Below are 14,342 nucleotides of genomic sequence, written 5' to 3' on the forward strand. Positions count from 1 at the left end.
CCCAGGGCAGTGTACAACATTAATTTTTGGATCATATCTCTGGGAGTGAACTTTTAATATTTATCAGCACAAGGACTCTGTGTAATACATAAATCCTCTTCCAGCTCAGAAAATAAAAGAATTCAAAAAATATTCCAGTTGTATTGTTCTTGACTGCTTAGAAGTAAACAAAGAAAGTCAAAGCAAAGGAAGAAAGAAATGGACATTGGAATTCTGACTGACTTCTCGTAGCACTTATGGTTTGGTGTGATGGTAGTTGTGGATAAAGTCTTTACTGGTCAAAATTTATCAGCTTTAATATGAAAGCTGAAGAGATGAAAGTGCTATGAGACAAATCAAATATCTTTTTCAAATGTTTCTGTAGATGGGAATGTTTCAGGATATAGCTTGTGAAACAGAAAGGAGCTCTCTGCTATTAGCTGAATGCTGTTATGAAGTTCATTGCTGTTCTGCTGTCATTAGTTTTTCCATTCAGCAAAAACTCCACAGAAAGAAAGATGAAATATCTCTCAAATAAATGTTCTTTAGAGGATATTAGCTTTTGTACCAACCTTAGAGGCTAGAACTGGGATCTGTACCTGGTGGAAATCACCATTAGCTCACGGGATACAACAGAGCAACAATAAATAGGACAGCTTGAGAATCCGGCTGCAACTTTTACACTGACCCACGTGCTGGGGCACCTCAGGGCTCCTAAGGGTCCAAGTTATGCCCTTTGAACAGATTTTCAGAAAATGCACACTATTTGCTGCATAAGTGATGAAATTTTCTAGAGATGTCTCAGTTGAGACAGTTCAAAATATGTACCTATTTTCTTTGGAAAATTTAGACCTAAACCTATGTAACTGTGTATGATCAGTTGACTCCCCTACTGTGTGAAGTAAATTAATGGCTTTCAGTCCTCAGTATGCTCAGGTAATGAACTCTTAGACAACAACTTCTGCTTTGCATTATGATGCAGAATACACAGAAGAATCTCCACAAATTAAGATGTTCAGTTATAGGGGAAAGTGGAAAACTGTAATGATGATGGCAAATAAAATGCAAGTGCAGCATGCAACAGATGAACTAAAACTTTATTAAAATTGGGGGGGGGGGGGGGGGGGGGCTCTTAGAAGAGAAAGAGTAGCCAATGATGACTGTAAGTGAGGAATCAAAGCTGTGCAGAGACAAAGATAAAAAGTTTGGCAACAAATGTGTTGACAGTTCCGTGGCGGGAAAGTCGCATTTGAATTGTCAGAAGAAGGTCTCTGGGCTCTGTGATTGGACGCTGCATGACCACAAGGCCACTGTGGTTGTTCACTTTTTTTGTGGTGAAAAACCCCTCCTGGTTCCCGCTGATGATGGACAGCTGAATTTTATCCCCAGGGACAGCATTGGAAGGACCCATGCGGAAAATGTCGGTGGGTACTTGAATGTTGGTGGGAAAAGAGAGGTGATAGTAGGTTATTCTCAGAGGCAGGCTCTGGCACTCCTTATTTTCATTACAAGGCAAGCGCTCACAGCGACTGCAAGAAAAGTGAGAACACAAGACAAGAGGAAGATTAGCGCACACGTAGCGAGTGGGAGGGAGAGCAAGGGCAGTGGGGGTGGGAAGAGATAGGCTGACTGGCATCCTGTATCCACTCTTCAGCCTGGCACCTCACTCATATTGCAAAGGGATATGAACTCAATGAGGATGAACTTGCCTGCAGCTGGAGCTTTGGGAGAAGCGTTGCTGTTGTCAGGAGTGTTGCCCTTGCTCTGCACGCACAGATGGATCAAGTCAGGCACCTCAGCAGGGGTGAGAGTTTATTTTCATTTACGTCAGCCAAGCCCCCCTGGGAGAACACTGCCACTGTTTTCCCCTCCAAGTTTTATTCTTTTGCTGGTTGGACATATGTTCAGTAAAGGAAGAGATTCTAAATGGTAAGGGAGTGTGTCTTACTGTATGTCTGGCTGTATTTTAAGACTGAGTGAAGTACTCTGAAAACCATGAATGTCCAAGGAGTTGGTCTCTGAAGATGAACCTTTTCCTGCTGATATGTCACAAGTATTGCTCTGTGCTATCAGAACCAGAGTCAGTCTAACACCCTTCTAGGCAAGCCCTGAAAACAAGATCCAATGGCCTGATGTCTCCAGCATGCGTCCTACACATTCAGTCTCCTCCTACATAGCCCTAAGTCATGGGAATGATTCTGCTGAGAGGAGTTTGCCCTCTGCACCTTCATTCCCTCAGCACTGCGTCACAGTGAAAAATCCAGAGCCCTGGCAAGAGATCACCCATACAGGCTGGCAGGCAGCAACAAACCTTTACATTAGCAGTCACAATCTTCATGCTTTCTGCTCCAGAGAGAAGAGAACTTTGTCCAGAAAATATGGTAGACAGCTATGGGCATCCAAGTCACTGCTGTTTAAGAGTGTTATAGTTTATGAACACATTAATGAAGATCTGACATCGTGGTACCTGGTGGGTTTGAGAAGTGTGTAAAGGATTGCTTACTGGGTAAGTTTGTATGCATTTCAGATTAAAGATATGCCCAAATCACCACACAGGTAACCTAAATATCCTTTCAGGCAGGTGTGTGGAAGTAAAGGTAAACAACAATCTCAGCTGGACGATGACTTTGCAAAATTTCATCATGATCAGGTTGAGCATTTATCTCCAAACTTGCTTCCTGCAAAACTATGAATCAATTATATGCAAGAGTCCCTCCACTCTAAGCAGTATTTGCTCCACCGGTTGAAATTTTGGAACATAAACAATTTCTTTCCTTACCAAGAAATGCTCCAGCATAAAAGCATGGTTTGTTTCTTACCACCTCAAGGAAATCTGAGTGTCCATTTCATTACTTTATTCTGACATGAGTTTGAGCTCCTATCAGCAGTATCTGCTACCAACAGAGCTGTGGTTCACGAGCAAGCCCCACTTTGTTGCCAATGCACGGTGATCTGAATTCCAGGAACTTCTCATTATATGCAAAATCATCACTTTCAAGAAGACTAATTAAAAGTACCCTCAGTTCTTCAATTAATGTGTTGCATGTTTTCTTTTAATACTGCTTGCAAACAAAAGTGGTTCTTTGAAGCAATTCTTTGAAGATTTGAATGCATTCTTAGTTTTATTCATGTGTTTAAAGATCACGCACAAGTCCTCACAGGATGGCCAGCTAATTAGGTGTGGATACTCTTGAAGTATTTTCAGGTATGGAGAGCTCTGCATTCTTTTCTGAAACGTCATTAATAACTCCACTAAGGAGAATGACTTGGTATTGTTAAAATCATGAGGCTACTTGGTTTTGCTGAAATCATGGAGCAAGTTGAGACAGTTAATTGCTTAGCTGGGAATGTTTTCTTCAAGTACAACTTCTTAGAAGCATGTACATGCTTATGAGCACTTACACTCTCATAAAGATGCTCTCCCTTATTATTTTATAAAAATAAAATACATTTTTAAATTATGGCCAGAATTTTTTAAGAGAAAAAAAAAAAAACCAAAGCTTCCAGCTTTCAAAGAAAAAGGACATTTTGTGGATTCAGAAAGCTATTTGTGAAGATAGATGTGCCTGCAGCTAGGACTGAAATTATTTAAAATTCATGATCTTTTATCTCATGCTTTGGTGGTACGCACTGCACACTGCACTGTAGGTTCAGTTAATCTGCAGTAATTGTTCCATCAAATAACCACAGAGGAGAGATAGCAAATATTATTGCTGCAAAGAACCAGAGTTCATTCTGGGGTCACACACCACAAAGGTGAGAAACAAAGAGCATTTCAACCCTGGTGTACTCTCCAGACTTCAGTGGGCAGCAGGAAATCACATGGGGGGGATGCAACAAGGGAGCAGCCCAAGCCCTGTGGCTCCCTGGGGCAGGGGAGCTGCCTGCAGAGCTCCTGGGTCCTGCCACTGCACTGAGAGCCACGGGACAGAGCCAGGGGGCCCAGCAGGAGCGGGGAGTGCTGAGGAGGCACAAAGTATTTGTGAATACAAAACCAGAGAAAACCAGCCCAGTGCCCAGGGGCAGTTTTATATGTCTTTGCAAAACTCTGAAATCAGGTGCATGGGCCACAGAAGTATATACTGCTGCTAAATGCTTATTCCTGATTTTGAACCCAGTTATTTTAGCTCACTTTCTACTCTGTTCTATTATATTTATTTATGTGGCTGAAATATTGGTTTCAAAGAAGTACTCCTAGTTTGAATTTCATGTACCAAACACTGATAAATGAAAACTACCAAAACTGGAGAGATTCCATTTGTAGATAATAAATACAACATTTTGTAACAGAAAAAGAAGGATAAAAATATTTTGTGCCTTCCTTCACGTTAATTTCTGAGTCAGATTTTCACTTCATTGTGCTCAAAGGAGTTGAGTGGTATGTAACAATTCCTCATGTACTGAAGGAAAACAAACTTTCTGTTAGCAAGATTTATGGCTTTATGACTTACTTCCTACAGGGAAACCAACATGCTGAACAACTAACCAAGTTTTATTAGTGAACTGTACCCTCACTATACATTCTATGCTGTAGATTTCCAGAGCTGTAACCACCTTCCAGGCCTCCTGGAATATATTCCACTGCAAAGGCTCATGCTATTGTTGGTGTGCACTTCTTTTCAGCAGGTTGCATCACACCATGAGGTCCAGGTGAGCCATTGCCACATGATGGACATTGATGCTAATGATCAGCTGTGCAGGGAAGGTGATTTTTGTCTTAAACAGACCAGAACTTCAAGGGAATGAAACCAACTGATGGTTGGTCTTCACAGACAATTCTTAACCAGAGGAGAATCTGGAGCCCCACTTCAGGAAGGAAAACAGGATACAGCAGAATAGTGATGAGGATGGACAAGTGCTCTGTATGCTCCTCCTGTCCGGAGATAGAAAGTCTCTAGGACATTTCAAGCTGTAGAGGAGACAGAACTATATTCTCTTAGCCCTCAGCACTGAGCCTTTGCATCCAATCCTTGTCTCCTTCATCTGTCTTTCCTAATATAGTTTCTTCTTCCTATCCCCTTTCCTAGCCTATGGCCCTTGCTTCCCACTCAAATATTTGGCATGTCTACTCAGCCAGTGCCAATCCTCCTCTGGCTCCATTCTCTCCTGGCTGACACTTAGTTCTCTGTTTCCACCTCACAGCCCTAGACCCAAAGCACAGATCCTTTCCCTCAGGATTCTTTGTATGGCCTTCCCAAATTAATACTTCCATTGATGGTCCTCATCCATATGTGGAATAGAATAATGGAATCATTAAGGATAGGAAATACCTCCAAGACCATTGAGTCCAGCCTGTGACCCATAGCCTTGTCACCCAGAGCAGAGCACTGAGTGCCACGTCCAGGCATTCCTTGGAAACCTTCAGGAATGGGGACTCCAACACCTCCCTGGGCAGCCCCTTCCAATGCCTGGCCACCACTTCAGTGAAGGAATGCTTCCTGATGTCCTCTTGTCCTGTCAATAGTTCCCTGGAATCAGCCACCCTTGACCATTAGGACCTGACCCCTGTGGTTGCCCCCTTTATAGTTTTACCCCATTTTACCTGCTGCCCCTGAAGCATCTCCCAGACTCATTCTCCTCACCTTGATATGCCTTCAGATCCTTCCCTCCCTACATTCAACCTCCTTATCTCCAAGTATTCACTTTTTTCTCATCTTCTTCTTACCAGGTTGGCTCCTCTCTCACCCCTGCTAGAAACAGCTCACTTATCCATGGAGCTGGGGCTATCCAGGCAGGCAGTACCTGGCCCAGGACAGACTGGGCTCCCCTCCTGTGGCTTTATGTGGGAGCAGGCTCAGACAGTCTGTGGAGTTGGATCTGCATGTCTCAGGCTGCTTTGAAGAGCAATAAGAAGCTCAGGACCACTAAACCAGAAGTGAACTCTTTGTTGATGGAAGAAAAAGACCTCCCAATTGATAGGAAGACTTAAATTGCAGTGAGGCAGATAGCCAAACACAAATGCAGATTGCTACTGAGGCTATGAAATCCTTATCCTTCAAGGACTTGGAGTAAAAGAACTCTCAGAAAGATTCCAGGTATGTCTGAGCCTATTTTGGCACAGAGGAGTTGGTTAAGTTTACCCACTAAGGTCTTAATTTCTTAAAAAAGGCTGAATGCAATTTTGCAAATTTTACAAAGTTTGTAATTTTAAAAGTTTCAGAGGATTTTCGTAAGGATGACAAAAAGTGCAAAAGCAAGTTCATAACAAATTTCAGATTTCTGCTCCATAACATGACAGCAAACTGTTAAAATAAATTAAATAAATAAATCACCAAAATGTCTTTAATACCAGTGTATTCCTCTCTCCACTCGTTCTTGGAAATGGGTGAACTGCTCTGGCTGAAATTTGCCAAAACTTGAGCCTGAGTCAGACACCTGGCATGTAAAATTTCAGCCATTGGTTACATTTTGGCAAAATTTTAAAGAGTTAAAAACGTCCTAATAATGATAAGCACCAGGCAACCTTAATAATATGTACAGACATGTCTAGAAAACACAAATAGTTCCCCATTTGGCTCAATGCAGCACGTCTGACATGTTGCCATAAACGCTTCTTTATCTTTTCTACTATTTTTCTTGGCTTAAATATTACAAATGTTAGACTTCAGTGCCATATAAAGAGAAGTTAATTGTTATGCAATTTGAAAACAAAAACTGTTTGGCAAGGCAGTGCAGCAAGTTAAGCTCTATTATGAGGAGCAGCAGATCTTATCTATCCTGGGAAAAATCCCAAGCCTATAGACTGATCAATGACAAACAAAAAGCAGAATTTAAGCAAAAGAGATATGGCCTTCAATAAAATTGTTACCATTTAGATTAAGCCAGGCATTTTGATGTCTCTGAGGAAGATAACACAGACTGTTTCCTCCTGGAGCTCGGAGCATCTAAACAGCATCCTGAGGTTTCAGCCCATAGCTTAGGATGATCCTGTAATTACTTCACCTGGTGGCAATCACCACTGCAACAGCCACCATGCCAAAACCTCTGCTTTACAGGCACTGGGCAAAGAAAATTCTGGATCACTGAGTGCTGTTGCCGGTACATAAGGATTTTAGAGAAAAATAAGAATAAGAAAACTTGGATTTACAGGACAGAGGCCTATTAAACTATGGCTATTCCAATGAAAATAGTGGGGAACATGGTAAAAAAAATTTCCTGAGGTGCCAGCTTGATGGGAATGGAAAAATAAGTTGTCTTTCTTATGATGTGCCAAGCTGGTGAAACTGGAATGTGTTTTGAATAAAAAGGAGAAAAAAAAATAGTATCTGAACTAGGTGTGATGATAAGCCAACTGCTTTGATTTTAGAGCTTGGGTGAAAAAGCAATTTAATGTTGTTATCATGCAGAATGTAACAAAGATATGCTGGCTATCAGCCCTGCTGGGGTACATATGCAAAACTGATTCAGTCAAGGAGATGTAAAGTAGTTTGGTTGTAAAAAGGGTGCTAAAGAGCTGCCTTATGAACTGCTCCCCAGTGAGCACCAGGTAATCCCAGCCACAAACCCTGATTCCTGCACTCTGGTGTAACATTCCTGTCCATCCTGTGGAACCCACTGTGCTTCACCAATAACAACAGTGAACTCACATTCTCTTTGCTTTATGCAAATATCTTTTCAGCAATCTGTAGCTGAAAAAAAAACCTAATAAATCCAACAAGATAATAACTGAAGGAATTAAAATAATTAGAATTTCACTGAGCAGCTGCAGGATTTGTGTCTGACTCAGCCTAATTATAGCCTGAGCACATCAGAAGGATCTCACCCTATGAGTAGGTCTGAGTTAGGCAGAGAAAGCCATTACAGAGCCCAACAACCTAGACACAGAAAAACATTCAGACACTCTACTGCTTTCCCAAAAGATCCCATATAGCTCAAATAGCCAATGAAGTCAAATACAGATAAGAGAGAAAATGGAATGGAATGTGTGTATGACATGTATTTTATAAATTGAACCCTGCAATGCAGGAATGTAAGAGCAGAAATCTGCTAATTCTGCCTAGTGGCCCATTGCAGTTTTTTCACTTTTTTAAAAATTAGGATACCAATGAACCCACAGTCTTACAAATAAAGAGAACATCTGCGTCATGAGGCGCTGCTTGGTCACTGATGTGACAAATTTAATTTAAAATTCAATTCCTATTACCCTTCCCAGAACACAAGCCTGCTTTATAAATAGCTGGGTTTACACCATGAACTTCCTCTCCAGCATTCTGATCAAATACATCTGCTGTGCCACTTATATGACATTTCAGAGACTAAGGCTTAAATGCAAACTAACTAATCCCCACAAAATCCCTGAGATGGAGATCAGTGCTGGCTTCATTCTACAGGGGAGGCACTCAGGTCTGTCTGACAGATGGTGGCCATGCCAGCACTGACTGGGAAAAGCAATAGTGGGCTGATAACAAATGGGATTTGTCACCTTTCCTCCCTGGCTGGTGGAGCACACACTTACCTGAGTACGGGACACACGGGGGGACCATGAAACAGCCTTTGGAAGAATTGCTGGAGTACAGGGTGGCCTGAAAGCCACAGCCAGGAGGCAAAGCATCACCTTCACCAGCCACAAACTCTAGCTACACAAATGAGAGTTTGCAGCAGCTTCTCCTCTCTGCTGGCTCAATTTGATGGGTATAAAAGAGCTGCCAGCTGCCTCTCCTCCCAGAGCTGTCTCCTGTTTTCTACACCAGAATGCACAGACTATCTCTGAGCTAGGTTAGAGACACAATTATGAGCTGCAGCTAATATACCACCCTTGCTAGGATTCCCGGGTTTTTAATATGGGTGAAAATTGGATACAAATTGAAAGAGGGGAGATTTATGTAAGATATTAGGAAGAAATTTTTTATTGTGAGGGTGGTAAGACAATGGAGCAGGTTGGCCAGTGAGATGGATGCCCCAACCCTGGCAGTGCTCAAGGGCAGTTTGGATATGGCCTTAAGCAAACTGGTCAAGTGGGACATGTCCCTGTACATGAGAGAGGTGATTTTTAAGGTCCATTCTAACCCCTTTACAGTCTATGATTCAATTAAATGGTACCAAAAATAATAAATTCTCGCAATGCTTTGCAGCAGTACAGGTGAGAATTCAGAGAGGGAGCTAAAAAGAAGCCTTCAGCTGAACTGTGAAGGTAAGGAAAGACTATGTGTGATTCTGAAATAAAAGCCAAGGATTTCAAAGCCCAGTATAGCCCTCCTATCAGGCTGTGTTGTAAGGGAGCCAGAAAGAGAGTATCTGCTTATGGATCTGGAGATCATTATGGTGCAAACCACTGACACATGGCATTTTTTAAGGGAGTATCTTTTTTCCTTAGAAAGAGGAGCATGAGAAAGAAACCAGACTTGTGTGTGCAAAACACAGGGCAGGCCTGCACACACAATACATATTTGCTAGAAACTGCTCTGTGTTCAGTCAGCAGTGCATGACATTGAGGAGATGATGCCATCAAAAACCTGTTTGACCTTGAAGAAGAAGGTACTTACGTATCTCCCGACTTGCGGTAATTCTCGGGACATTCCAAAGACAGGCAGCGAAAGCCGCCCTGGATGTTAAAGCAGGTCTCATTGAAAGAGCAGTTGTGGCTTTCTGCAACACACTCGTCGATATCTGCCAAATGGGAACAGGGGCATGGGTTAAACACGGGCTCTTCCTCTCCTTGCAGGTGCCAGACAATGACAGAATGACAGAATCACAAGGTTGGAAGAGACCTTCAAGATCAAGTCCAACCCATTCCCTAACACCTCAACAAAACCATGGCACCGAGAGCCACATCCAGTCATTTTTTAAATGCATCCAGGGATGGTGACTCCACCACCTCCCTGGGCAGGCCAATCCAGTACTTTATCACTCTTTGCATAAAAACTTTTTCCTAATATCCAACCTGTATTTCCCTTGATGCAGACTGAGACTCTGCTCTCTGGTTCTGTCAGTGTTGCCAAGAGAAAGAGACCAGCCCCACCTGCTACAGCCACCTTTCAGGAAGGTGTAGAGAGTGATAAGGTCACCCCTGAGTCTCCTTTTCTCCAGGCTAAACACCCCCAGCTCCCTCAGTCATTCCTCACAGGGTTTGTGTTCCAAGCCCCTCTCCAGCCTCACTGTTCCCTCTGGACACATTCAAGCATCTCAACAATGTCCTTCCCAAAATGAGGGCCCAGAACCGAACACAGCACTCAAGATGTGGCCAGTATACTGCCTCCTCTGGACACACTCAAGCATCTCAATGTCCTTCCCAAAATGAGGGCCCAGAACCGAACACAGCACTCAAGATGTGGCCAGTATCCTGTCAGGTACTACAGAACATGGGTGCAATTAAACATTACTGCAGGACTGCAAGGGGAGGACAGAATAGCAAAAAAGAAGAACACAAACCAAACCAACCAGCAAGAAGAAAAGGAAGAGCAGCAGTGCCACTAAGTGGACAACACCTAAATATTTGCTGACATGTTTACAGCAGGATATTTCCTTTTAATGGCTAAATTAACTCATAGCATTTCTCCATTGGAATCTTCATTGTAAGAAATTTTTATAATTATTTAATAATGTTTTTTAAAGTAGTCTCTACTGAATTACTTTGTAACCGAAATTTCCTGTATATGTATTATAAAATACTTATTTCTTCAGATGTCGAGCTGATGTGTACTGCATTACCTATCACGTCATAGGAAAGGCATTTTTTAAGTACAAAAACTGCTAGAATTTGTCAGAATTCCACAATCCAGTGAGGTCTCCCTGCAGTTATTGAACCCACCTTGGCAGTTTCGTGCATTGGGTGCCAGCCTGTACCCAGTGGAGGGACAAGTACATTGAAAGCTCCCAGGAATATTAATGCATCGAAAGGAACAGATATGTCCTCCAGTGGGCAAAGCACATTCATCAATATCTGCAAGAAAAAAACACCACTAATTTTTTATGTGCTCGTGACATTCAGCCCAGTGCACACATACAGTGCTCCTGCTATAAGCTTCAAATACAATTTGATTATTCTAATTTCTGGGCAATGAAGAAGATCATCAGACAGGTGTGGCTCTAGCCAACATCTAAATAGCAAAGATTTTGAGGAATAAATGGAACTCTGAAGAAAATTAAAAGATATGTCAGAGCCCAAGAGACAAAGTAATGGACAAGAGCAAGCACTTTACAATGACATGTATTGTAGTGCTTTGTAAAAGGGAGGGAGAGGAATAGTTTTATCCTTATTTTCACAAAAGGAAATCAAAATTAGGTGTTCTGCCCAAGGCCTCACTTTTTAGTAAGTCTTGGAGACCTAAGTCCAAGCTCAGGATCGTGTCCACAAGGACACACCCACATCTTCCTTGTATTTGAGAACACATTAGCTCAGAACCAGCCACAAAAAGAGGATATATAAAATATTACCTAGTAATATCATGTATTACATATGTAACACATAAATATGTTCATATCTCCACTTGCTGAAGACTAGAAATTCTGGTAGTTCCTCAGGAAAAACACAAATTTCTGTCAAATTACAATAGTGTGTCAAGCTGCAATTCAGTGTAAACAGCAAAAATGACACCACACATACAAAGAGATGCTTCTAGAAAAGGACATGGGCGGGAGATCTTCATTATATACAGTTAGAAAATAAAGAAAATACCGAGAAGAGATTCAAATGTTAAAATGAAAGAACTACATGGAATTGCTCATGCTTGTTACAGAACAATAAGAAATGGCCACCCACCCTCTCCCTGCAGCACCACAGAGCTCACCTTCACAGGAGATGCCATCGATGTCGCTGAGCTGGAATCCCCGGCGGCAATAGCACTGGTAGGAGCCGTACACATTGGCACACTCTTGACTACAGGGGTTGCTCTCACACTCATTCAAATCTGAAATGCAGAGTTATACACCTGAACCCCAAATTTATTGCAATATTCATCACTCCTAATACTGGAATAAGACAAAAATTTGGAAGATAGTTGTTTTAATTAAAAAAGGATGGTGCATATCACTGAGTAACCTGGAAATAGGGGACTCTCTGTGTGTTACACTTAACAGGCAGTATAGGTTAATTTGCAGTGTGCTATAATTTCCTCCTGTACTTCAAAGTGTGAGACTGGGAGGGAATCTTTAGGCCAACACTTACATTTTTGTGTCTGGATATCAGCAAGGCTGGTTTTGAAGGTTTTGAACCTGATTAAGTTGAATCACCCTTCAGAGTGCAGCAAAAGCAGACCCATACACCTCTGCATCACAGAATCACAGAACCATTCAGGCTGGAAAATACCTCCAAGACCATCGAGTCCAACCTGTGCCCAATCCCCATCTTGTCACCCAGACCAGAGCACTGAGTGCCATGTCCAAGCATTCCTTGGACACCTCTGGAGGGGGACTCCATCACCTCCCTGAGAAGCCCCTTCTAATGTCTCACCACCCTTTCAGGGAAGAAATTCTTCCTGATTCATCCAAACTGAACCTTCCCTGGTGCAGCTTGAGGTTGTGTCATCTTTTCCTGTCAAATGATGCATCTAAGGGTGATATACTCAAGCTGTCGGCTACAGTGGCCTTGACCAAGCACAGCAGCACTTATGTAATCAAAGAGACTGCACTGTAACTTTTTCTCATGCCATTCTAGTGCAGTCTTGCAAGCTAAAATAAAAAAAACAGCTAAAAGACCAATGAGCTGTTTCTCACACTCCATAACCAAAGCACTGCCAGCCGTACCTGTCACTTTAGGACATGAAATAGAATGACGTGGACACTGGAATCTCCAAGGTAAAAAAGAAAGGAAGTTTAATTCTGAGTAACATTTATAGATTTCCAAAAGTGACAGTGGATTGGAGGGTGAAAGTGCCACCTCTCCAATGACACTGGACAAACCAACAGTCCATCAAATTTCTCCTCCTCCAGAAAAGAATGCAAAACAATTAATTATTTACATAAAGTCCGCAAGAAAGTTCGTTACAAGAATGTAAACATCAGAAGGCTTAGAAGAACTCAAAAGAACAGGGCAACACGTACCTTCACAGGATCTGCCATCAGCTGAAAGTTTGAAGCCCATGGTACAAGTGCAGTAGTAGGAGCCAGGAGTGTTCTCACACTTGTGAGCGCAGAGGCGGCCTGGGTAGCGCCTGCACTCATTGATATCTGCAATGACAAACACAGAGAGCTCTGTGCACTGGCTGGCTCACTGCAATACCAGTCTGGACAAGAATGTGATTATAAGAGTTTGATTGTTATTTTCCAGATTTAAATTTCATACTAAAGAGATAAGAAGTCCTCAAAATGCTCATTTAGAAGCACGCCAGAGTATAATTGGATTAGATCTGTACAGGAGAAAGTTGCTTTGATCTTCCAAAGGAATCTTTTGCTGTTGGTGTTTATAAAAATATCACAGAAAACAGTTACACACACTCTCACAACCTCACTTTTTAACAGGATAGCAGATAACATGTTACAATACTAATACAACTTCCTTTGAAGTATCAGCAGTTCTTTAATATGGTTTTAGAGTCAGCCAGATAATATAGCAGTCAATTCTACATTCTGATGACAGAGGCTGTGCACAGAGCAGCAGCATTCTTTACACAGGATCATTTTGTAAGTGCTGTGGCTGCAGGTATTTAGGTTGATGGTGCAACTTACCAATACATGTCCTACTGATGACATCAAAGGTGTAGCCAGCCTTGCACTCGCAGCGGTAATTGCCTGGGGCGTTGATACAAACGTGCCCTTCTCCACAGGGCTGGTTGGAGGATGAGCACTCATCCACATCTAAAACAAAACGTGATTTTAAGTACACTTCTAACTATGCATGTTGAGAGAAGAGCAACATGTTAACGTATTTTTTTGTCCTCTGGTGGTTATAAAGTGTTTTGAAACCGAAAACAAGATGTTATCATGCTCTCAGGTTTTACAAGATCAGAGACACAAATCCAAACTATTTGTACCAAAGCAGGTTAGCTCTAAGGTGTCCTTAATGTTGATGGACTTGGGATGAAAACAATTAAGTAATCAGGCAATCTTTGGAGGAATTCAGGGGGAAAATTGTTTCATTATGCATACTCATATTTGTGGATCAGATTTTCATCTAGTCTAAGATGTTTAAGATCCAGTCATCAGTAGTGCTTTGATAAGCCACTCACAGAAATGAAAACACATACAAAAACGCCTGTCTTTGCTAAAACCACCTCAGTTAAAAGCCAGCCAAAGGTATCTGTGTCTTTCAGTGTTACTTGCATGGCTTCTGTGGGGCATTAAGTTGACCTTGTGTTATCTCCCTGTACTAAGGAGATTTGGGACCACACAGCATTGTTCCACTGATGCAGTCACAGCCAATGCCATTTATGGGGGCTGATAACAATTACTCCTCTTCTCAAAATGTAGGGTTTCCTGAGTTTTACGAA

The 14,342-nt window shown here is 42.0% G+C and overlaps 1 protein-coding gene across 2 annotated transcripts in view; it reads right to left on the reverse strand.

The window, feature by feature from the left end:
- The window catches only part of FBLN1 (fibulin 1), a 75,194-nt gene that overhangs the window by 24,302 nt on the left and 36,550 nt on the right, over nt 1-14,342 (reverse strand). Inside the window, exons 10-15 of one of the 2 annotated variants that reach the window (XM_041398863.1) lie at nt 13,582-13,710; nt 12,958-13,083; nt 11,706-11,825; nt 10,727-10,858; nt 9,462-9,585; nt 1,060-1,508 (exon numbers count right to left, since the gene is read on the reverse strand). In XM_041398863.1, the coding sequence (XP_041254797.1) occupies nt 1,154-1,508; nt 9,462-9,585; nt 10,727-10,858; nt 11,706-11,825; nt 12,958-13,083; nt 13,582-13,710 (986 nt within the window). In that variant the 3' untranslated portion in view covers nt 1,060-1,153. Of the gene's footprint in view, nt 1-1,059; nt 1,509-9,461; nt 9,586-10,726; nt 10,859-11,705; nt 11,826-12,957; nt 13,084-13,581; nt 13,711-14,342 lie in introns of those variants that run through there. The other variant, XM_041398862.1, reaches the window with a different exon arrangement.

Source organism: Onychostruthus taczanowskii, unplaced genomic scaffold, assembly GCF_017590055.1.
Source record: "Onychostruthus taczanowskii isolate IOZ18803 unplaced genomic scaffold, ASM1759005v1 scaffold15, whole genome shotgun sequence".
NCBI classification, from domain to species: Eukaryota; Metazoa; Chordata; class Aves; order Passeriformes; family Passeridae; genus Onychostruthus; species Onychostruthus taczanowskii.